At 43.2% G+C, this 25,560-nt stretch overlaps 1 protein-coding gene across 2 annotated transcripts; it reads right to left on the bottom strand.

Annotated features, from left to right (window-relative positions):
• Positions 1–6,219: 6,219 nt before the first annotated feature.
• ccdc50a (coiled-coil domain containing 50a) lies at positions 6,220–25,162 on the bottom strand. 2 transcript variants are annotated; one of them, XM_080016151.1, is made up of 12 exons: positions 25,036–25,162; positions 22,799–22,861; positions 18,295–18,424; positions 15,508–15,598; positions 15,036–15,138; positions 11,513–12,427; positions 10,762–10,913; positions 10,191–10,235; positions 9,728–9,859; positions 9,385–9,467; positions 9,174–9,289; positions 6,220–8,710 (listed from the first exon to the last, which is right to left on the bottom strand). In XM_080016151.1, exons 1-12 carry the CDS (start codon positions 25,082–25,084, stop codon positions 8,691–8,693), a joined length of 1,899 nt encoding a protein of 632 aa, XP_079872277.1. In that variant the 5' UTR covers positions 25,085–25,162; the 3' UTR covers positions 6,220–8,690. The 2 variants fall into 2 exon arrangements, with proteins under 2 accessions (XP_079872277.1, XP_079872278.1); XM_080016152.1 differs by lacking the exon at positions 11,513–12,427.
• Between the last annotated feature and the right edge of the window lie 398 nt (positions 25,163–25,560).

Consider the following 25,560-nt stretch of genomic DNA (forward strand, 5'->3'; position numbering starts at 1 on the left):
TTTAAATGTACCCTGCATTTCAGCCCCCCCCCCCCCCCCCCCCTACAGCAGCATGGGGTTGCTTAAGCACATTTTGTATTTCTGGATTTTATTGAAGCTCTCTTTTTTGCACTTTTCACTTGTGCTGGTTTTCCTTATTACATTGCTGCTTTGGAACCTGTATATTATTATTGTATGTTAATGCTTGAACTCCAACGAAAAAGCTTCCAGGATTTAACTCTGAGCGTCTCTGTGCATTGATGCCACTGTGCCATATCCCTATCGCCCCGTGATACCTGTGTTTACAACGTAAGCGATTCAAAACCACACGTCTCAATTAGAAATCCGTACACTGAAACGTGGCATCTAATAATAACCAATGTGCCTTATTACTCAGAGGGGAAGTTAAAAAGGAGGAAAGGGAAAGACGTCAGAGAGAGCAAGAGAGAGAGAGAGACACAGAGAGAGACAGAGAGAGAGAGAGATGGATAATGACAGTTAAATGAGATACATGGACTCTGATACAGATCCCTGAGGTGCTGATGAAGCAGCCAGTGTGACACTGACCTCTACGCTCTCAGATCATCATTCGAAGCAGCGCTAATCATGTTCACAAAAAAAACAAACATATTGCGCTCCAAAATAATAGAAAATATTCAGACAATAATGAGGAGTCTAATTGTACTGAGATCGTACAAAATTGAAGCATTATCGTGAAATTGAGCAGCCAAGACACCGCGTAATTCCACAATTTAAGTATCTGTCGAATCGAATGAAACTTTTTTTTTCAAGATTCTCACACACGCACGCACACACACGCACAGGAAGGAACGTGGCATACCAGCAAGTGGTAAAGTCTTATCAAACACATTCTCTACATAGCAACCACAAAACAGCCATGGAGCTCAGAAGGCGTTTGGACCCTCCCCGCCTCCTGGACGCTTCCTGCAAGGAGGGCATTCTGGGAAAGTGACACACTTCTGGGACTTTGGGCTCAGTATCACGGTGTGGCTCATTCATCAAAGTTCCGAGACGACGTACTTCGCTACTTTGATCCGAGCAGGCGGGCAGCTGAATCCTAAAACCCAAGAGACCGAGTGTTTGATTTGATCAGATTACCCCTGCTGTGCTGTTTTCGGGAAGTTTGATTAGTCACACCGCACCACTAAACCATTTCAAGTTGGAAAACCATTTCATTTCTTCCCCCATTGCCTCTAGGGAGAATTAGTCAAATCGAAAGTAGTCCCCCACACACTAGGGTCCATTTACTGGACGTCAATTGCTTCCAATTTCCAGAGGGGGGGGGGGATTACAGGTTCAGAAAGTGAAATCCTGCCGTGTTTTTGCTCCAACTGATTTTGCTCACTAGTGGCACCTCTGGGTTGAGGCTCATTATCAAATCCGCCAGGTCGACGCCAAACACTGGGGTGGAGTTTTACTTTGTCAACACAGGTCTGAGGTTTCCCACCTCCACCGCTTACTCATCATTTTCCTGTTGACACTAGTATTCTGACTTAGTTTGCTCCCGAGAAATGTAGTACATTTTTCTGCAACAAAATGTGGAAGCAGATTTGCGGAGGAACTCACTGCTGAGAACATGGAGTTGTGTGCCCATTTTCTGCAGGAACAGAATGCACACAGATGCCAACTGTAACTGAGGGAAACCCCTGGCAACACAGCGCTTTATGACCTCATTTCAAATATCCGTTTGCTGACGTTCTAATGACGTAACCTGAAACATGACTTTAATCATTTCATTACAGTATATATTATTGTAATAACAACTGTTAGTTGTATTAAATGTTGTTATTGTTCAAGAACACCCATGTCTGTTCTCATAAAGCCTTTTAAACAATGAAACCTGTTGTGAGATGTAATTTAAGCCAGTGTGTCTGGGTTAGGACAAATCCATGCACGCCTGTGTGTCAATATGCAGTATAATGCTCACACACACGCACCTCACGCACGCACGCACGCACGCACACACACACACACACACACACACACACACACACACACACACGTGAAAGTCTCCCTCTTGTGGCCACTAATTCCACACAGCGCAAGGTGAGGAGACTGTGGGAGGCGCAGTCGGCATTTCGTCAGGTTTCACTGAGCTCAGAGTGGTTTCTACGGGCAGTTTTATTTCCACACTAATTTTTGGAGACGCAGTCAAGTAAAAAGATAGCCCCAACCACACTCTAGCTATGTTGCTGCTCTAGGCAAACTGTTGACGGCGGGGGGGGGAGGGGTTTCCGGTGCGAACTGGTCACAGTCCTGAACTGACCTGCATGATCAGAAGAACAATAACAAAGACTTGCCCCGTTCAAGCCGTTTGTTCCCGATACGTCTTCAAGCTGACCGGTTTCGATACGACCTCTCAAGTTTGGCCTCGGACAGAAGTGTCGCCCCAAATACTGATGAGGTCTAACACCTCACCGTCCCACCACTCGCTACCTCCATCGCAGCTGTCTTCCAGGTCTGTTTTCACAGGGTGACTCCCAGCAGCAAATCTGAATCGGAACGATCAGATTCCATGTGATTTGTGCTGTTCAAACTGTTATGTAAAAAAACACAGATCTGAGTCACATACAAGCAGAAAATTCCGATTTGGGACACTTTTGCCTGCAAGTGTGAGTGTAGCTTTTAATGACCACAACTAGCTACACTGCTTCATGTCTTCACTTCTTGTCAGGACCAGGCAACCAACAATATAGAACAGCAGATAGCATATAGAGGAGCACAAACAGCATATAGAGGAGCACATGCATAACGCAAATTCATTGAATGCCTGTTTCCCCATAAAGTGCCAGCTAAATAAATATGGGATGAATACCAAATACGAGATTTGTTTGACAAAATAAAATGACGGATTACCACTTTAACATGTGATCACACACCTGTTCAAACGTTCTCTTTTCTCACATTTGCTACTGTACAAAATGCATTAAAATGTACTTAATACGCCTCACTAAGTTGGTCCCCTGTACAAGCTTAGACTAAACACCCGAGGATTGCCTTGGCATGCACATGGGTGACTCCCAGCACCGATGGGCTTCAATGTTGCTCCAAACCTGTCCAGTGTCATTCCTGCACCAGGCACAGCGCTCACCGCCGCGGGCCAAACGGCCTGCCTCGTTTACACCCGTCGATGGGAAATAGCACTTGATCTGTATCTGCATGCAAGCAACCAGCTCACTCCCAGCAAGATTCGCCATCGTAGGAATTGAACATTAAACTACAATGGAGATATTCACCACTTTTCCTTCAACCTTTAAAGGTTTAATGCGGTCCCTACGAACTTTGAATGAGACGGTCTGGCCATTTAAAGGCTGCCAAGTCTCACTTGAGGCTACAGCTGATGTAACCGTTGAAATCTACAAGACACCCCAAAATAAATATAGGCCTATAAGCAGGCAATGCGTATTCATTTGTACGTTTTAACTATTTCGAGAAATTATTTATACATACTGTATATACGGTATATACTGTATACTTATGTACACACACACACACACACACACACACACACACACACATATATATATATATATATATATATATATATATATATATATATATAAATAATCAGAAATTATACATATTTCAGCAAGATAATTATCTTGATGAAAATATTCTAAAATAGTTTTTGTTATAAGGCTTTACCTTTGATTGCACGATTTCCATGTAGAGCAAATGCAAATGTGTGCAAACGAGAAGATCATTCCCCTACATAACAATGGAACATTTTTCCCCATTTCGCTTGAAAGTGCAGTCTTAAGGTTTATTGAGCATTTCACCGTATTTATACAAGCGGAGTCTTGAGTTTTCTCTGGGACAGTGCTTCTCAAACACCCAGGCCTAATTAAACCATGGCAAATGACTTCTACTACTTCTACCGGTTTTTCCTGAAGATGCGCCCCGGGCATTTCAGGACAAAGGGAAGAAGCATGCAACTATATTGGTTAGAAAACGACGTGTAGGGTGCACGTTAAGTGCCTCGGTCTGACACCGACGGATGAGGTTTTGGCAGAACGGAGAGGCGATCTCGCCGCCTCTCCGTGTTCACCAGGTCCAGGTGGAGCGCTGATGGGCGTGTGTCTCCACCAAGTCTCAACACGGCGTGGAGAAGCGACCACAGTCACCTTGAGCCGCTACAGGTAAGCCAGCGTTCAGTTCAGATGTCGTCCTGATTCAGCCGTTTGGCATCATTAAATCCCCTTTATTTATATGTGAAGCTTTCCAGCAGCGTTTCCTACAGCAGGTGAGTGGACTGGAGGTTTTGGGGTTTTTTTTCCCTTTCCCTTCATCGTGTCATAACGCAGATCCCAGTTTCTTTCTGTTATGCATTGCCACCTGTTCCAAAAGTCTGGCCTCCGATAAGTCAAATAACCTCGTAGAACAAATAAAGAATTGGAATAACCGAGAATAAACAATCATTTTAATGAATACTCGCAGGTTCTCGATACTCGTGCCTTGCGCTGAAACAGTAGAGGAGTCAGAACCACAATGCAGGATTAAACTCGTACCCAAGACAGAGCAAACATACTAACCCTGTTTTTTCTTTATGAAGTGTGTTATTCCGGCCAAATTGTTGCCCGCACAGCTGGAAACTTTGCCTGCAAACTCTGCAACTCAAGAATTTCAGTCATTGTTTCTGGTAGTGTGTGTAACATTGCTCCTCAAGGACTACATAAGGAACCGGGTGGGATGGGATTCCACTGGATGGATGTTGGATGGGATTTCAACAAGTTATAAAGTTCATTCAGTGTCTCAGCCAGCTGCCCTTTGAGCACTTTGTGTGAGGCCTCAGATCCTCATCAAAACTCGGCGGAGCCTAGTCCTGCTTGACCTTGTAGTTGTCCACTGCCCGTTATTAGCAGGGAAATCCAAAACAGCCAGATGATGCTCGGTTCTGTCATTTTTTGTCTGTGGTTTTTGCACTTTATTCTAAAAGTCAGGCTGTTCAAACCTTAAACCTACTAGCTACAGATGACCGCCGTCATCTGTAGCTAGTAATTTTTTCACAGGGGTGTATTTAGGTGTGTGTGGTTGTGACGGAGTCCACAGAGGGCACTGGCGGCGGTGTTACCACACGCAGAGAAGCCGTCACTATGTCAGGTATGTTGGTGAACGGGCTCCACTCATGTTCTGCCGCAGTTACTCATGTGAAGGGTGTAACCTGTACTTTTCCTGAGTTGATTCTTAAATGAAATATGCAAAGAGTACAACACGGAGCAAAATTAAGTCTTTTACAGAAAGGCATTGTGTTGAAAATCACAATAATTACACAATGAAGTGCTCAGAAGGTAAAGTATTCATAGAATAAATATGAATTGTAATTATTTTACTATTTGATCATCAGGTTTTCAAGGGAGTGGCCAAAAAAAGATATCTCTGCTGTTTTCACTTAACTGTTCCCTGCCCTTTATGTTGGTTTACTGCAACGGATGTGCACGGTCAGCTCAGTCAGACATCCAGTTTATGCAAACAGCTGGAGGCCAAGGCGGCTGAGAGAGGTTTGCTTTTCTCTTTGAATCGCAGACTGCGACACTGTTGTTCCTTGTGTGAACGTCAGCCATGCTCGCATGTGTCAAGTTAACGTTGGCGACAAAAAGGACATTATGATGGAGTGAAGACCTGGAGTAAGTTAATATGATCAGACTATGAAAACAGGGAAGTAGTACTGCTTTCATTGTCAGGTAACCATCTCTAAAAGATTTTTACTGTTGGCTGTTAAGAACACTAGTTATGTATGAAGCTGAGCCAATTTGACTGCATGCCTTGTAATTATGGGTTATACCTGACTCCTTAGAGAAGAAAATGTAAACCAAGCCTTTATGATGCAATATGCAGATTTGGTTTGAAGGGATTGTACCTCGATCTGTAAAGAGCTCGATAAAATTAAATTAAAGATAACTTAAGTTGCCTTCTGTGACGGCCAGTTTTGTTTCCCTCTTGATGTGGTGTAAACCTGTTCTACAAGCACGCCTTGTAGCATCCTCCTGCATAACTAATAAACCATGAGTCACAAGGAGTGGCAATATATGTTGCAAAGATATGTGAAAATAAATAAAATTGAATCCATGCCCTCTGAAATTGTATTTTTCATTTGTATTAAATCAGAGAAGACATTGCTTTCTCTGAGATGACCTTGTCAAGATGAATTTATCACTATCAGATGTCATGACATATAATTGGAAAAGCTGGAGAGGCTGAACATGGTTGAGATGCTGAAGGTGAAATCAATAATTTTATTTTCTTAACTATAAAAAAGTCTGTTGCACTATGTGCCAACACATACAAGTGTTGAACTATTATTGATAAATTGCATACAAGCCCTGGATGAAAGTAGCCGCAGACTGACCCTCAAAACAGTTTGGACTGCACTCAAAGCCAAAATAGTGATGATGCGCAACAACCACCGATAGAAACGGCTAACACAACCTGATGAGAGTTCATCCCCTCTTAACTGCCAACATGTCCACAAGATGGCGCTATCATGCAACATGTTAAGCACTGTTTAGCTGTCAGTCAAAGCCATGGTCATACCAACATTAAGAGCACACAGTTCTCCATATTGTTTTAAGTCCCAGAAAAAAAAAAAAAGAATCAACAATCAAACACAATGGCACAACCTCCATTATATCAACAACAATCAGCATATATTATGGAAGTAAAAACACAAGACACACATATACCTCCTGCTTGGCCTTAATGCAAATATATACTTGGATCAAGACTCAGTAGTTCAATGAGAGGGGGTTAAAAATCAACTGAACAAACATCCTCGAAAGCAGATTTCGTTGTGATAAAGCATTTTGTTTTTGGTTTGCAGAACTGCAATGTGCAGACTTAGACCATAAGGCCAGCAGTGGAAGAACTGCAGTACAGTACTGAGTAAGTGAATGTCCCTCTCTTATAACCGCCTCAAAGACTGGCACGACCTCCAAAGATATGGCCCAGATTCTGAAATATGCTCGTAAACTTTGACGGTGTCGAATCCATTGCCACTGCCCACTAAGCAATTATTTAATATGAACATAAAACGACGAACTAGCCACAGAGCGGTGGAAATAGTGTAAATCAGCTCCCTTTAAAATAGAATGGTCTTTCACGTAATGTGACTGAATGCAATGGCCTGCAGTCCAAAGGGGTTTGTGAGAGAGTGTTTGCTTTTACTGCTGGCAGGAAATGTTGGGAGCCTTTGAGGACGAAAAACTGTAGACATGTGGAAGTGACGGAGAGGAAGAGCTTCATCAGCTAGAGAATACAATGGAGAAGAGACAGTGTCCAAAGAAAACTATATATTAAATTAAAAAAAACTACATTAGATAATTCCATAAAATAACTGGTTTGAACAAGACTCAGGGGATGGGGCAGATCAGGAACCTGTACTTTTGTTTCCATAATGGGCACGAGCATCAACACAGTTTTTGAGAGTACAAGTAGAAATCCAGACATTATTTACACTTAAATAAAACAATAGGCGCAAATATTCAATCACACCAAGTTGATATAAACAATACAAGGATTGTTCTAGGTTTGGCACGGTCCTGCAACGTACATGCATTCCATTTTGTTGCTGCTCCCTTGTATGTCAGGCCTAAAAACTGTGCAGGGTATGAGCTTTCGTTGGCCCAATACTGGGCCAATATCAAATACTGAGATTCTGTAGTATATTGTTAAATTTGCCATCTGTATTTTGTTCATTTGGAGAAAAGATAATTATCTTTTGTGTGGCCTTGGCTTTTGTTGACAGAGAGAGAGAGAGAGAGAGAGAGAGAGTCAGGTGACAAGAATAAACAGAAATGCACACTAGACTTTCAGGAAGCATGCACATAGAAACATAGAGCCAAACACAGAAAGTCAGTCATCCCTCTGCCTGGAACCATTCTCTTTATCAGAAGAAACATGGTTAAAAAAAAAAAAAAAAAAGCCTCACAAGCAGAAGACAGCTCACAGCTGTCTATATGAGTCCACAGATTATCACAAATTAAGTCAAAAGTCAGAGCATTTTGATATAGGCTTTGCTTTACGGCAAATAAAATGATGGAACCCCTCCAAAGAAGAAAGAAAAATAAATTATTCTGCAGAGTAGAACACGGCAGGGGTTTGTATAGCCTTGTCCGGTGGCACGATATAGCGAAAAGCATCCACCACCGTGGATGTAAGACACTGTAGCAGCCGCGTCGGATAAAGCGCAGGCACGTCCCACGTCGAGTGATGAGGAAACTGAGATTGCACCGTTCTATCCAGCAGAGGCTCTAAAAGCCCTTGTGATGACGAGGTCTGCAGCCGGGACGGAACATGGACGCGCGATGACCACAGCACAAACGGTTCCTCCACCTCCACAGCTAAGAACCGTGGGAGTTCATGTCGAAAGGCTGCTCCTTTGGCTTATTGTGGTGTCAGGCAAGTTAAAGCAAATTTAAAAAAACAAATAGAAAAAGAAATAATTTACTTTGAGAATTAAAAAAAAAAAAAATAATAATAATAATAATAACTGAAAAATGAGCAGCTCCAGCACTCAGTTACTTGCTGTCTGAACTAACTTCGCAGTGTGTTATCAAATTCCTTTTTGACCGGTCGTTGGACTTTCCAGAACCTCTTGGAAAACAGAGCACGGAGCTTTGGCAAAGAAAGTGCATGAATAAATACAGCGCGGAAGGAGAGCTGAGAGAACGGCCACACGGCGCAGGGAGCCTGAGTCACTGCCTGTAATAGGCACCTGGAAAAGATGGAGTAGAGGATATCAGTAATTATTTACATTGCATGGAAGCTTCTGAAAGGTTTTGCACAGGTACTGCTAGAAAGGTCAAGTATTGTGAGTGATTGACTGTTATGATAATAATAGCTCACTTTTTAATATCGTCTATATTTTTGTATTTTAGAAAATCTGACCAATATACTGAGAACCCTCTGTTAAAATTATCTCCCACTGATCGCACTAACTTTGGTAACGCATATTTTTCCCCAAAGGTAAAAAATAAATAAATCAAAAGTAATTTTGACAAAAATATGCATTCTTTTTATGCGGGACATTGTCAGCGTCGTGTCATAGATCATTTTAAGGAAGGTTCCTCATCCTACTGTTTAAATTGCTCGGAGCTGCTCTAAACTGCACTGCGCCTTTCATGCAACGAGCGCTCTTAGATTGCAGTTTAAGCAGGCAGCGGTGGAGAAGGACGTGCCTTTGTGCGCCGCCTCAGGTCTTGGCGGAGCGCGGGGGTTGAAGGGGTTGTCCGAGTAGCCGTAGGGAGTGTCAGCGTTGACGTTCTCATAGTTGTGTGCACGAGGATGATGAGGTCTGAGGAGGAGGGAGAGGGTTTGAAGACGTCTTGGTTTGATATCAGTTGGGGTTATTTGGTATTCTATAAGAAAAGGGGAGGTCAGGAGTGTTACCTGGAAGGTTTGTTTTGGTTCCTCTGCCTCTGGTGTTCATACTCGTCTCGTGATCTGGGTCGGACAACCTCCTCCGAGTTGGGCTGGAGAGACAACATGGAAAAAGGATCAGCTGGTCTGCCACGCCCCCCCCACCCATTGCAGCAGTTACAAATGCGCTGGATGTTTTACCAAAGTGAAAAACTGGTCGTGTCAGGGGTAGATTTGGGAAAACATTTCCTTCATAGATAGATAGATATATATACACACACATATGTATATATACACATATAGATACACACACCAAAAACGGTATTCTTGGATAAAGAAAAATGTAAAAAAAAACAAAAAAAAACGACATCACCTTCAATTCCGCCTCCTGTCGCCTCCTGTCCGCCATCCTTTCCCTCTCTTTCTCACGCTCCCTCTCTTTCTCTCGCTCCTTGTTCTTCTTGTATTCTTTCTTCTCCTTTTCCATGAGCAGTCGGGCGATTTCCTGACAGACGGGACAGTCGAGGCCACAGCAGTTACAGGAGGATCATAAGGACAGACAGACAACTTCTGACTTCTCCATTGACAGCCTGTGCGTCAGTGGCTGCTCTGTGCTTTACAAAACATTTTTAAACACTACATTTATTTGGAAGGGCATTTCATGTCATTAATATTACTTGCAGTGGTTCATCAGCTAAAAAAAATAAAAAAAAAAGTTAGAAAGAAGGTATCTCATTTATTCAGTACAGGAAATGAAAAAATAAAAAAAAGGATAAAACCAAGCGAGCCCAGAAATGAGAAGTCTCCAGGCTTTGGCAGCAGTGCTGCCCACTCACTTCATCCTGCGCCACTTGGGCTGCGTGCTTGTCCATCTTGCTTGACTGAAACCAAAGAAAAAAAAAAGGGGGGGGGGGGGGGGGGGCAGAGACGAACGTCATATTTTCCATTGACGTGGAACACTCAGTTCCCACTTTTGCTAGAGACTGAAACTAAGACTGTTACTTTTCAAACAGACTTTGTGGGAGTTAAGACATTTTATTTGAACAACAGTGTAATGCTGTTCCTGTGTCTCCTTCATATCAGTGCATAAAAACAAGCTGGGCACAAAAGCAGCTTTACACAGCTGACGTGTATTATTCAAACACGTTAAATTGCTACTGAACCAATGACTTGAAAGATCTTATTATAATATGCAAGCAACGTTGAGGCTTTGTGAACCACAAAGCCCCTCCAGCGTGCTCTGCTATGTTTGTTTAAACTATTTTAACATGCCTTGCAGCATACGGGTCCCAAAGTCGACTGCATCGTGCTCAGGATACAACTACGCACAGAACTTATATTGCAAATCGAACTGCAAGCAGGTTGTTTATCATCACACTGAGGTCGTCTCAGTGCCTCCCGCCTCACCCTGATCTCCTCCTCCTGGAGTCTCCGTGCCACCTCCATGTCTTGGAGCTCCTGCTCCTGTAGGTCGAGCTGGGCCAGGCCGTGTGTGGCTTCCTTCACCCCAAACTCGTTTCGTGCTACAATGGTCCCACCGCCTCGGTGCACAACACGACCTGTGGAGAGCATTGCAGGCTGTTAGGCTGACACTGGTGGAATCTGAATCCATCAACAGAAAGGTACCGAAAAGGGCTGTAGTGCATCTCTCTGGTGTTCACCATGTTTATTTGATGGCTTTGGGATAGGTGAACTCACTTAAGTATGAATCAAACAAGCTTATACACACACTGAAACCCTTTCAGCAATTTGTTTTGGAGCTGTGAATTAATGCATCATTCAATTAATCATGACTTATCTACTGTGTAAAAAAAAAAAAAGAAAAAGCCATTTCAATCAGAACACAGAATTCTTGAATACTTAGGTGGAAGTAATTTGGTGCAAGTAACCCGGCGATTAAGACAGATTAAGCAAACCACCTCAACGCACAGCATCAAAATCAGCACATTCAAACTAATAGAAAGTGAGATCAAGGTTATTTCAAATCAAAATCCACATAAAAAAAAAAAAAACAGATCAGGAAAGCGGAACGTCTCAATCATGAGGGGGTCCAGCCCACCACCTGAAGCCCACACTGCACCCAACAGATTGCTCCATATGCACTCCAGCGCACCACACAGACGACCACCGAGCCCAGAGGCGGGGCTCAGGACTGTACCTGTTTCTCTGGGAGGGTGTGTGTGACTGCGTTCCCTGCCGGGACCATCCCTGCTTCGAGGGTCCCAGACCTCCTGCTTCTCCCCTCTCGGCTCATTGATCCCGTACTCGTCAAACACCTCCCCAGGGACAGAGTGGACACGGTGACGGCCCCTCTCTCTCCTTCCCATCTCACCATCACCACCATCATCATCATGGTTATCCTCCTCCAATGACACCCTTTCTCTCCTCGGCCAGTCCCCGCTGTGCTCCGAGTCCTCTTGTAGAACTCTCTCCCTGCACCTCGTTTGGGCACACTGTCTGTCTCTGTTCTCTTGTCGCTGCCTGTCTCTCTCTCTCTGGCGGTCCCCGCTCAGCTCTCTGTCCCGAGATCTTTCTCGGACCATTCCGCCTTCCCTGCTCCAGCCTCCACCCCCCCTGGGAGCTTGCTCTCTGGCTTTCCTGTGATCTATCGCAGCATCTCTGTCCCACTCCAGGTCCCTGCGCCTCTCTGGGTCTCGATCTCTGTCCCTCTCTATATGTCTGTTCTTCTTATCTCTGTCAATGTCTCTCTCTCTGTCCCCTGCCTTGTCCCTTGATAGAGGGCTGTGTGGGGGTCTGGCTGGTCTTTCCTTCCTCCTTACTACTCTCTCTGCCGGCTCCTCTTTTTGACCCTTTGCTCCCTGGTAGTCTGGATACCTATCCCCATGCTTGCCTCTAGGGGGCAGTAAGTGCTCTGGATATTGGTCTACACGAGTGCTGTGCCCTCCCTCCGACGCTAGGTAGTGATTGGGGTATTTGGAATGGTTGTGGGGTGCAACAGGGTCTTGTCTCGGGTACCTGCTCCTTTTTAGTTCAGAGGAGCTATTGGTGGGGCTGTAGCTGACAGCATGGTGTTCTTTGTACTGGCCGAGAGTCTGACGGAGCCCACGTGCCACTGAGCGAGGTGAAGACGATGGAGAGATGGTGGAGGGGACGATGTTGAGAGAATGATGATGGTGCATTTGTAGATGAGAGCATGGAGACAGGAACAACAAAAATGGACAGAAATGAGCCAAGCTCAGCTAGTTAGTACAGATAGCCACAGCACCTAATGACAAGCACCAAGCAACAGATATTAAAAGCTTGTGGTTGTTAGTTGCAGAAAAGTTGGCCCCAGACGGTCCATTACACCAGAGATAAATGTATTGTTAATTCCCTAGAAATAGTGGGATGCAAAGGAAAGTTGTGAACATGTTTGGATCCTAAATAGAAGACAAAACCTTTTGACCTCAACTGATGATAACAGAGCATGCACATTTTACATAAAGTGAAATATTTATGTTAATAGAGAAAGAATGCCAAAACAATGTGAAGCATACTTGTGGTGTGGGGATAATGTGATTTAAGTGGCCACATCTGCTTTGGGTCTAGTCAGTTGGGCCCTGGATCAGAGGTGGCTGTACGCCTGTTGCTTATCAGAGTAATCAATGAGCACAGGTTAAATCACCCATCCCCTCACACACAAGGGGGGATCGCTTGTTATGACGTGTCCATCGGCATCGGCCGTCACCGATGGACATGTGTCCAGTTACTACAATAGTGAGAATGCTGATTTTGACAGTTTTATATTGTTCATTATTCACTAACATGAAACTGTCCCTGACTTCCAATAACATAAAATATGACATGAAACAGTCACTGAGTTACAGCAAAATAGAATATGGGACGGTCACGAAGTTTCAGTATAATGCAACCTGTAACTCCCGCTGAGTTTTAGTAGGACCCAACATATAACTAACATGGAAATGTCCAGTTCTAACTTCAAATGAAAGTCTCTTTCACTTTAAAGTGCAAATATAACTATATATTATGTATATGGTACTTGTCAATCCAAAACTGCTATCATGGCCCAAAAAAAAAAAAAAAAAAAAGCAACTGAATCAAATCGGACGACTCATTTTACTGAGTGACTCGTCAAGAACCAAGTCTCAAAAGTGTCAAACGTTTCATTACGAGCGGATCTCTGGCACTAGGAACAACCAGAGCAGACGCTCTGCTGTTGGTATAAGGTTTGAGTATCACAGCATTTCTACCAGTACATTATATGAGCACAGTATCAGGCATGTACATTTGACCGGCACAGAAGCTGATATATCGAACACGATCATGAAAACCGGCTGATCGATCGGTGCAGCTCATGTTTTATACTTGAACATTAGAGCGACATTTTTGTGCTTGAATATTACTCCCCCACTTCCCGTTTTACCTCACAATGCAGCATTACCTCTCGGTGAATAATAAAGTAACGCTGCGCTCCGTGGATGGCGAGTGAGTGGGAGGAGAGGGAGGGAAGGGGAGGGCTTACTGAACCACAAAGTGATAGCATCTGGTCCAATCCAAGGGATGTAGTTGAAATACTCAATAAATGTACGCTATTGTTTTGAATTTACTTTTTTTTTGTTTTGTTTTGTTTTTTTCGTAGTTTTAGCTGGCATTTCACACATGCGTATTCTAACCAAGAATTGTGTGGTTGGTACACAAAATGAGTGCAGGTTGGCAGGTCTGCGAGCCTGAATCTAAGTCCAATGTGCCAAATGCCAATGTCAAACAGCCTGAGCGAACTGGATGAGCTCAGTTTTGATGAGAAAATAACATTTTAAAAACATGCTTGCCCGCCATAGAGTCACTTTTCAACCAGCATGCCACTGTGGATTGTGTGCTGGAACTTTATGCAGTTTGGGCCACATAACAATACGAATGAGTTGGCAGACTTGAATTAGTTGAATGATAGCTGCGTAGCCGAATGTGATTGTCAACGTGGAAAGGTACCTATAGGTTAATGTTTGTAAAATGACTAAGTATGGAAACAAGAAGCCTATTGTCTCCTTGGCAAAAACATTTGGGATTTTTTTGGGGGGATTATTTTGCTGTCCTGTAGATTTATGAATATTACATTGTCACAATTCTGCAGATTTTGGGGACACACACCGTTTGGTCTTGAGTGCACAGAAGTCTAATAACTAACATAAATGCTCTTAAGAAACAAAAAGTGTAACACCAGTCTAAATGCTCACCACAGAGGTGCACAACAACCAGAGCCAAAAATAGATTTGTGGTTAAAGCCACCTGCAAGAGTGCGAGAGTGTGCATCACATGAGTTACCAGCTAAGTTCTAACTGGAGATCAATTCAGCATCCAGACTTGAGTTGGATATCTAAATATATATGCCCCTATTATATTCAATTTTCTTTGAGTTTCCATAATACATTTTTGCTCAATATATTTACAGAAAAACCGCATGAACAAGTTAATGTTTGTTTTGTGTGTGTTAAAGCCTCCCTCAAGGTCAGCTAGGTGCTTACAGCAGCACTCCTAAATAGTTGCTTTAAGTCAACAACAGGCATGAACTCAGCACAACATCAAATTCGCACCTGTGGACCTTATAACATCACCCCCTCTGGCAGCAAGGCACATCTATGCCATGCCCTAATCTCCCACAAACGCACGCACGCACATGCTCTGGCTCAGTTGCTTGCAACACATCTGCACTGGTTGAATCTCACCTCCTTCATCTTCATAGTACTCCTCCTCATAGTTTGCCTCCAGCTGCTTCTGTCTCCTCCTTTCCTCTTTCATCTCCTTCTCCTGCAGCTTGCGAGCTATGGCCTATAAACAAGTACACAGATGCACACACACAAAATTAAAACGGGAACCATCAACAACTACTAGGCTATCATAAGTACATAAGTGATCTTTAAAAAAAACATGCTTTGAACATCTGCAGCAAAAAAAGAGTTTGTTGTGTATGTCATATGCATTTTGCTCATGTGTGAGTGAGTGAGTGAGTGAGTGAGTGTGTGTGTGTGGGGGGGGTGACTACTACTGCTTTCTTTCATGTGAAACAATACAGTAGAATCAAACTTAATGATTACAGTGGCCTGACCAACCCGGGCCTGCACATCAATAACAGGGTGTTATAGGGACATTTTGCTTTAAAAAGGCAGTAGCAACTGAATGTGTGAACATTCGTCTCACCGCATCCTTCTCTTCTTGCTGTCTCTGCTGCTCGGCCTGTCGGACCAGTTCTTCCTGAATCTCCTGCGCAATCTCATTATCTTGCCGCTCACTGAAGTATGTGTGTGTGAAGTCGTAGGTGCGTGTCGGGGAGGCATAGAAAAAATGGAAACGTTAATTATGTACACAACTTCAATAGACACATATCCTAGACAATGGTTAGAGATAAAATTACATATTTCAGTCAATGTCTTTGAGGGTCACTTTGTTTCTCATTTGCTATGAACATGTGGAGGGCAGAGCGGACATTCAGTTATGCTAAGCCTTTAGGCCAGAAAGGGAATCTTATGTTTACCTTTAAAAGCATGGCTGTCACTGAACTGTAATGATACCCAAGGACATTTCCAAAGAGGGCTAAATAATAGAAAACAACCTGAGCTATACCAAGGATCTTCCTACACTAAGTGGAATTGATGAAAATGTATTAAGATAGTCCCATTTAAAGCTAGCAAAAATGATAGAAATATACATTCTGTGGAATTCTGCTAAATGAGTTGTGCATAATAATTTATAATAATTCAAGTTTGAAAAACTGGAATTTTTTTCTTGTATTTTTGAATTGATTATATAATTTCAGGATAACCCTTCACAATCATTTTGCCGTTATTAAAAAGGCTCCAAGAGTAGTTTTGAATTCACATGACACTAGTGGCAACTGTGGGCAAAAGCTGTGGCTTTTCCAGCTCCATTATCAAGCTCCATAATACCAAGCTATGTTTGTGTCAAACAACAGTTAAAATTGGCTGGCAACGTGTGGGTTATTTGAGTACTAAATTGAGATAAATGTTAAGGTGGTGGTTATGGTTATAATCAATTTAAAAAAGGCTAAATATTTTTGAGGTTCAGTGCTGCATTCCAACTCAAGTCAACCGTGACCAATATAAAATGTTGGCTTTTTGCTTGTGTGTGAACTTGGGCTGGGCGATACATCGTTATCAATATTATTACAATATCGATATTGACATACAGGACTAGATATTGGCTGGGATTGGTTATTGTGATAGTTAAATGTTTCTAAGGCTGCATTACAGTAAAGAAATGTTCTTAACCTCAGACTTTTCTAAGCAATGCTTCTACCTGCTTTGCCATAACATCAACATTACCAATGATTGGTTATAGATATTTATTTTGTATGCAATGGATAAATCTCAAAGCGCCAATAGTCATCCTCAAAATATCAATAGTGAGGTATTTGTCAAAAATATTGTGGAGTTTGATTTTGTCAACAACTCCCTAGTGCACTGTGCTATATGTGTGAATGTGGGTGTGTGTGAGTTGGTAGTGGAAAGGGCAAGAAGTATGGCAGCAGGAGCTCCCAGCACGCCGCGTGGTGGCATGTTGCCCACACTGCTGGTAAGGCGTCTGGCAATTCTTTGGGAATGCTGTCCTGCTCCTGATGCTCCACTGTGGGTGTTTGTGTGAGTGTGTGTATATATATGCAAATGACTTGTGGTTGGCTGCTGACACTGAGCTGTGAGTCAGCACATATTTTGCAAAACTTCAAGAGCAGAGGGGAGGATTTTTATCCAAATGGCCTTTATATTGGCTTTAATAACAACCTATGTTGAGTGACAGCGTTGGGCGTAAAAACAGTGGAACCAAGATTGAGGGTTAGCAGCAGATCCTTTAAGTCCTGTAAGTTGCGATGTGGGGCCTGAATGGATTGGGCTTGTTGTTCCAGCACATCACACAGATGCTCAATTGGATTGAGAACTGGGGAATTTGGAGGCCAAGTCAACATCTTGAACTCTGGCATGTTCCTCAAACCATCCCTGAACATTTTTTGCAGTGTGGCAGGGTGCGTTATCCTGCTCAAAGAGGCCACTGCCATCAGGGAACACCATTGCCATGAAGGGGTGAACTTGGTGTCAAAGTAACATCCACATGAATGCCAGGACCCAAGGTTTTCCAGCAGAACATTGCCCAGACCATCACACTGCCTCTGCTGGCTTGCCTTCTTCCCATAGTGCATCCTGGTGCCATCTCTTCCCCAGGTGAACAACTCAAACGTACCCGGTCATCCACATGATGTAAAAGAAAATGTGATTCAACAAAATGCTCACGTGCCCAATGTAGGTGCTTTCGGCGGTGGACAGGAGTTGGCATGTGCACTCTGACTGTTCTGCTACTTCCATTGTGTGTTCTGGCACCTTTCTATCATAGCCAGCCTTAACTGTTTCAGCAATTTGTGCTACAGTAGCTGTTCTGTGGGATTGGACCAGAGTGGACCACGGGCGAGCCTTCGCTCCCCACATGCATCCGTGAGCCTTGGGCGCCAATGACCCTGTCAATGGTTCACCAGTTGTCCCTTCATGGACCACGGGGAATAACCGACAAGACTGGCCCCTTTGGAGATGCTCTGACCCAGTTGTCTGACAATCACAATTTGTTCCTTGTGAAAGTCGCTCAGATCCTTACGCTTGCCCATTTTTCCTGCTTCCAACACATCAACTTCAAGAACTGACTGTTCACTTTCTGCCTAATGTATCCCTCCCCTTGACAGGTGCCAATGGAACAAGATAAGCAGTGTTATTCACTTCACTTGTCAGTGGTTTTAATGTTGTGGCTGATCGGTGCATTCAGATGTAAAGAATGTATTTAGAACCATCACAATTAAATTTTGTGACCAAATTGGACAATCTAAAAGATTAAACACAGCATTACAAATTATAAAGGTTTTATGTATGTGACAACTTTCTGTGTGTGTGTGTGTGTGTGTGTGTGTGTGTGTGTGTGTGTGTCACCCACAGATCTCTGTACTGCTTTTTGTTTTGGGCCTTGGCCCTCTTATCCTCTTCCTTCTGGAGCATCTTGGCCACTTGCAGGTCCTGCTGCACAAGACGACTCTTGTGGACGTTGGATGCCAAGTGGCTCTCAACTGCAGACACAAACACACGGACACTGATCTTAACATCATGAAGACACAAAGCACAGTAGCCCATATGGACGCCTCTTCCGAGAAATGATCGATCAATAAAAAAGCCTCCTTTGCCTTTTTCCAGTGAGGGTAAACATTGAGGGCTTGGTTTAGGCTAAATGTATTCATAACAATGATGTGTGTATGATGAGTGTATGGTGATGTATTCATCATACACTTTTGATGTTTGTTTACTGTGAGTGAATCACTTGTGTTGTTTAGGTCTGCTTTGCAGAGAGGGAGATAAACCTTGAGAACATGGGACTCTTCAAACCCTTAATTCACACAAGGCTCTGAGTCACTCACAGAAATAAATGGCCCAAACTGAGGAACCATTCCAAGGTTGTGTGACGGCATGTGCCAAGCCAGACTAGATGATAAATGCTGCTTTGTGACGCACTCCCGGTTCTTAGTATGCACCGGTAACATCACTCACATCGCACAGCTACACTTCACTTGCCAATCGATCCACTCCCAGCTCTTGTGTGAAAAAGGTCAAATGCCTTGTCCGTAATGTTATGTCTTGTAATATACACAGAGACAGGGTCCATAAAGTTCCCGTACTGAACTGGACAGATAGAAACTGGTATCTGTGAGTCACAGCTGTGACAAAACGATGTAAGCCGAGAGTATGACATTGGTTTATTGTTCTTACAAATTTTTTTTCTCCTTAGTGTTGCTGATCAATCATCAGTTCGATACCTTGGGGGAGGGGGGGGGGGGGGATTTTATATATATATATATATATATATATATATATATATATATATATATATATATATATACACACACACACACACACACACACACACACACAACTGACGTCAGCAACGCAAGACAGGAAGCCCATCATTTATCTGACATGAGGCATTTCAACAGGAAAACAAATTTGTGTCTCAGGGGAATGAAAGATAAGACCAGATTTATTTCCTTATTTTTCAGTAGGAAAAATAAAGAAATAAATCTGGAACTGAAACAACCTTGGAACGGTTTCATTTATATAGGCAGGAGGGGGGGGGGGGGTCAACCTGAAGTTTGCAGCTCTAGACTCATCAATACAAGGTAACTAAGGTCAAAACAGGAGAGTACCTGTTGAGCAAGCATTTGATACTTAAAGAGTTTTGAGTCCCAGATTTCCTTACAGAAAAAATAAAAAATAAAAAAATATTTTACAAGCGCAGCACAAAGAAAAAACAACAAATGTTTTCTTCATCGGGGGGCGAGGGGGGCGAGCGGTTGATACGAGCAAGGAAAACACAACAATAACCACTGGTGATCGGATCTCACTTCCTGGCTTGCCTATCCGGTGCAGAGACTGAGGGGCAGGTGCGCAAAAAAATAATAAAAACAATAAAAATAAAAAAATGTATAAAAATAAAAACAAGGCACATGGACCCCCAGCTCCAGTTCTAGGCATTTTGCCTCTCTGGGCAAACAGAATAACACAGCAGAGCGCAGATCACGCCCACGATGTGCATCGGGACGCCCATTATCTGCTCTCCGCTGTGTGCACATTGCGGGTGTGCCAAGGACACATTCCTCATGCATATATCTTGCCCAGACAACCTGCTGCCTCATGCTTAAAAAATAAAATAAAAATGCGCCTGATAAAAAGGGCACCAGGGCAAAGGGGCAGGTGCTCATGCACCCGATTATAGCAACATATAATATAATCTCATAGAGAAAATTTTTGATTTATTTTGTTTCCTTAGTTTCTTCCTTGTATGGAAAATGAAAAACGTAAACCTAACTCAGAAAATTGGAGCACAGCTTTTATTTTTGTTTCTCCTCCAGACAGGAGAAGACTTTTTCTCTGGCCATTAGCCATCTGGGGATAATATCTATTTGTGGATAGTAAGAGGAGGTAATGTCTGGTAGGCTTGGCCAGAACGACAATCAATTGAATCGTCAATCGACTCCATTGTTCGCCGATTGACATTAATGACAGAATGGTTTTTTTATTCGCCAGGTAAAACCCAAGCATTGAAACTGTGTAATGTGTAAGTGCAGTTCACATGTGAGTGTCAAGTGTCTTCTGAAACTGATTGCGGGAGCCGAGAGGGAGAGGGACGCTCTGATTCATGGGATCGTTCATCATTTTCATTGCGCACCAGGGTTTCGTGAGACCCTCCTGTCTACTTATGTGCTAAAAACTTGATTCCAAGAATTGGAATCAAGTTTTTATTTTTCCTCCAGACATGGGAGTGCCGTGCGCCGGTTCCTGACTTCAGTACCGTTTTTTTTTTGCCGTGTTTTTGTTTTAGATCTATATATTTTCGTCCTGTTACCAAAGAAAAACAAGAACCCTGTGTGTTCCACTGTCCTGTGCCGCGTCACACACGTCTCCCCGTCGCTATGGGACTTAATTTTGTAAAAACTAGATGTTTTTTGTGTAAATACCTTACTTACAAAAAAATAATCCTGCACTTCTATAATGGTGAGACTACATTTGCCCCACTATATTACTATATATGCGCGAATATGCCTAGAATCGTAAATCGCTGCCGCCTAGGCAATTGCCGATCAGAAGTTGTGTACAATCACCCATGCTCAATGTCTGGGTCTGAGTTCACCCTCTATTCTGGGCAGGAAGATGTTATTTTAACTTTATGTCTACAGCTATAGTAGAGGATTAAATTATTGTATGCGTTCACACACAAACACAGACAATGATGTCTTGCATGGTGTCCCCCAGTGAAGTAAAAAATTTAAAATAAAGTAATAAAAAAACCTTGCTAGTCAGATGATGCCTTCCATTTTCTATCTAGAATCTAGCTCTCAAAGCAAGGCAACTCTGCTTTATGGCTTCAAGACACAACATATTGTGACCCAGACCCAGCAGGCACTCTAGCCCTCCCTAGCCTCCTGCAATCTCCTATTGTTGTGGCTTTCTGCAGTATTTGGAAGATTTATGCTCTGTGGATTTAATCAGCTCCCTTCCACATACTCTGCGGCTTGACACTGTTGGACTTGACAAATCTTTCTACTTTAGGACAACAGTCTAAGATGTTTTGTAATGGGTTTGATGCTGAGAAAGTTGTCAAACTATGTTTTGTCTAAAAACAACCCAGGAATAGGAACAAGCGTAAATATAAATTATCTACAGTAAGTCCTTAAAAGGGGCCTACTATGAAAAACTCACCCATCAGCGCTCGTGCACATACATTTGGGTCTCTGATGGGCCTACTAACACACAAACTGTGAAATAAGACATTCCAGTCAGTTTTTTGTGAGCTGTAAGTTCAGAAAACATGTCCTGGTTCAGCTTTGCTGCCCTAATATACATAATTTGAGTAGAATTAGAACTACCCCCCTTCCAAGTAGTAAGCTAAGCATTGGAAGGGAGGTGCTCTGTTGTTGGCTGCAGAGACCAGCACAAATCTTTTAAAAGAAAGAGTAACAAATACCAACTATCCGTGACAAAACTGCAGATGAGGGAAATGTAAGTATTCGCTGTTTGTTTCTTTCTCTTTGTGCCCACGGTAGGTTGAATGTGCAGTACTGAAGGCTGTGGCACGTTTCCCCAAACAAAACCGTAGATGTATTTATTTTCCGATGTTTCCGCAATTAAATGAAACAAAGAGAAGACAGAAGGGGGAAAAAAAAAAAAAAAAAAAAGCTCCTCCATATCCCGCAGTGCTCCAAGCTCTGCGCTGCTCCTGACACGGTGGTGAATGTTGGGGAAAAAATGTAATTAGGCCTTGTAGATCTAATATGAGTGAAGATTCAGCAACTTGATCACTTATTTCCCGCCTCAAATTTGTTGAGAAACAGATTATAATGGACTGATAAGTTGAAATCAGTGAAGGTTTACAGAGTAAAAAACGGAGCCCGGAGTAAAGCTCAAACCCCATTGGCTCACAATACCTGGAATTTGTGCTCAAACCCCATTGGCTCAGAACTAGGGGCTTGGCTGCTCATTTACAATTGAAGCTACACACAGAGAAAACAAAGCATATGTTAGAATGGCTTGAACGCATAATCTCAGTGGTGTTTCAGCAAAAAAAACAACTTAAAAAACATGTTTTGGGGACCTCAGAAACAGATATTAACTTGTTGAAAAGCGTTATAATAGGTCCGCTTTTCATATTGTTCCATCTTAAAACAGCTCACACTGCTGCAACCTGGATTTGCCAAGCAACAAAAGGGCATTTTTGCTGCCCACCTCTGACAAGATCAGCTTCTGTACCAACTTAAATTAAAATTATTAGGAATATTTAGTTTAAATAAATCTAAGATCAGTATCTGGACTAAACTACAGGATCAGCCGTAAATTGGAGAATGGAGCGTTAAGAACAATTAAAGAAATCCTTACATTAGTAACTTGTTACTTACTCTCTTGTTCCTGGAGATTGTGGGCCAGGCAATGGTCCTCCAACACCGCAAAGTCTCTACACACTGTGGACAAACAAATAAATGTTAGATTCAAACCAAGAACCTTTTCAAAAAATAATTACATGACTCATGACTTGAAACTGTAAATCCACGCCATAAAGCCTAGAAACACATTCTCCATATGATAACATAAAAAAATAAAAATAGGAAACAGAAGGAACATGTGATGTTCTGGTTTGGGATATTTTGTATGATGAGATAAGAAATACATTTTCTTCAGATTAAACAAGATGGTGTTTCTGAAGCAAGAGATTCATGTGGACACAGTGTGCACCATACAATGCTGAAGCGGCAAATTCATGCCTTGTAAGCCAATGTGAGCCTACTAATCAAAACACAGGAAAATGGGAAAATAAATAATAACCAAACCATACAAAGTTTCTCTGGGTGAAAAATATGTGACAATTATGCTCATGGGATTATTCTGAAAAGATGACAAAGAAAAGCTTTTTTAAACAAACTTTTGATTGATCAAACTAACACTATTTCAAGACCCTTAGTATCATTACACTATCAAGAGGCACATTAAGTATCGCACTTAGGGTGGAATTCATTTTGTATTTACAGCTCTCCCTGTGGCTTTCACAACACAAACCAGCGAGGACACACTCCATAACTTCCCATTCCAGGGCTCAGGGTCCATCCTATGCTCTCACAGAGATTACTTCATCCATATACATAATTAATAAACAGAAAGCTTACGACTGTGCAGTATTTCAAATATGTATTAGCATGTGCATGAGAGATCATTCTGAATGAAGACACCTGTGTTGGCACGACTCCTTTGCTTAAGGCTTGCAAGAGCCAAAGCACCAGAAAGCCGTGCGGCCGATCCCCCAGCTGAGGTGCAAGCATAACAGCTGCACTATAGAGGGATATCGCCAACGGATCATGACGAGAAACAACACATTGAGTAGGGGGAGACCCCGGATTTAATCATCAGCAGCCATGCTTTCGACCATATGCTTAATCTCTTGAAATTCCATCTGGTGAATACTAGTGTCTGGATAAGGTTACTTAACGTGTGCAGCTAACCCAACAATCTGGGGCTGACCATTTATATTACTGCTGGTCAACATTTTCCATACTTTGTAGAAAGAAAACTGTACCTTAATACTAGACGTAATACGACGTGTACATATTAAAAAAGGAAAACGTTATCTGCCATATAAATTTGAAAGTTGAACAAGGGCATGGTAATGGTAAACGGTGAAAGGAAAGAATGTTAGAGCGGAGTTTCTCAAGTTGAACGGCCAGGAGCTAATGTGTAAGCGTAGTTGGCTTCAAAGGGATATCTTTTCATTATTCCGTTTACAGCCACGGACAAAAAGATGCACACGTCAGGAACAATGTGAAGCTCCACACACTGCATTATAGTGATATACATGCTGAAATCTGGAGCCACCACACCTCCAATTCTCAACATATTTTGTATCAAGGGCCCTCAATTTCATGAGAATTTGTTTGATACGGACCTGTTAACAACTGAGAAGGTTGCTATCGTTAGATTTGATTTAGTCCAAACTCCATACCTGCCTGTATAGCGAGGGCGATAACAGTGAAACTAGGATCAAAACAGCCATTATTGCACGTTCTATCAGTTTCCTATTTTGGACAGTGAAGTGTTGATATGCAAGCCGGTTGTTCATCTATTTTTCTATTTGTTAGTTCGTTCTTAGGTGGATTGCCTTTACCTATTTCATCCATATTTCCTGTTTTCTCGTTTTGCTGGCGGACCCCCTGGAACCTCTTGAAGGACCCCCACGGGGAGAACCAGCGGTCAAGACCTCACGTCCCCGTGCTTTTACACAAACACCAAGTGGGGGTCGGGGGGGGGGGGTGGAGAGAGACCCCCCCCACCCCCCCAAACGTTATTCTACGTTCGAACAAGACGCTCCGCGACAATACAACCAGCGCCAAAGTTGACAGGCTGTGACATGACGCCACGGCCGCCGTCCAGCGGGTTAGGGTTCGGAAGAGAGACGCCTGAGCTCGTCACGCCGCTGTGTGTGTGTGTGTGTGTGTGTGTGTGTGTGTGTGTGTGTGTGTGTGTGTGTGTGTGCGAGGTCGGTTCCAACAAACACCCGCGTTGTTCTCGCGTCCAACGGCACAAAAACGCAACAAATCACAACCGGGGACCGACGTCTGGAAGTGCATCGTAACGAGCCGAGCATTACCCTCTTTGACTCCGGGCAGTTTTTTCTGGTCGATGCTAAATTCAGCCATGTTGCCGGCGGTGTTGAGGGCTGTGCGGGTTGAACTACGCGTCGTCGCTTCCTCCGAGGATTCCCGGAGCCTGCTGGGTGGACCGGGGGGGGGGGGGTGGTCTGAGGCGCCGGACGGAGCCGTTGCGATTCGTGTCGCTGGCTAAACGCTAACGCTAGCTGTAGCCCGGTATCGGTTAGCACGACGGCTGCTAGCATGCGCGTCCCCGCCCACTTCCGATGAAAGCTTCGACTCTTTTATTCAGAGTCGTCTCGTGACCAGTGACTCGGGGGAAGAAGAAGAAGAAGGAAAAAAAAAAGATTCGTTCGATCGCCCGACTCCTCGTAAGTTCGAAGAGGGTTTGGGGGACGCTCGCCACAGAAAGCGTCCACTCCGTCCGAACGAGGGCTTTGGGTGGAAAGTTGCAAAGTGCGGATCTGGGGGCGGGGGACGGAGACTCCCGAGTCATTTGTAAGATCCGTTCGCTCCGAACGAAT

Source organism: Zeus faber (genome assembly GCF_960531495.2).
Source record: "Zeus faber genome assembly, chromosome: 1".
NCBI classification, from domain to species: domain Eukaryota; kingdom Metazoa; phylum Chordata; class Actinopteri; order Zeiformes; family Zeidae; genus Zeus; species Zeus faber.

What these genes read in the sequence shown, in the direction of transcription:
- ccdc50a (XM_080016151.1), bottom strand. Translation starts at nt 25,084, where the DNA reads ATGGCTGAATTTAGCATCGACCAGAAAAAACTGCCCGGAGTCAAAGAG. An exon ending in CAATCTCCAGGAACAAGAGA is followed by an intron (nt 18,425 to 22,798) that starts GTAAGTAACAAG and finishes TTGTGTCTGCAG; the next exon opens with TTGAGAGCCACTTGGCATCC. An exon ending in CCCAAGTGGCGCAGGATGAA is followed by an intron (nt 9,860 to 10,190) that starts GTGAGTGGGCAG and finishes CCCGTCTGTCAG; the next exon opens with GAAATCGCCCGACTGCTCAT.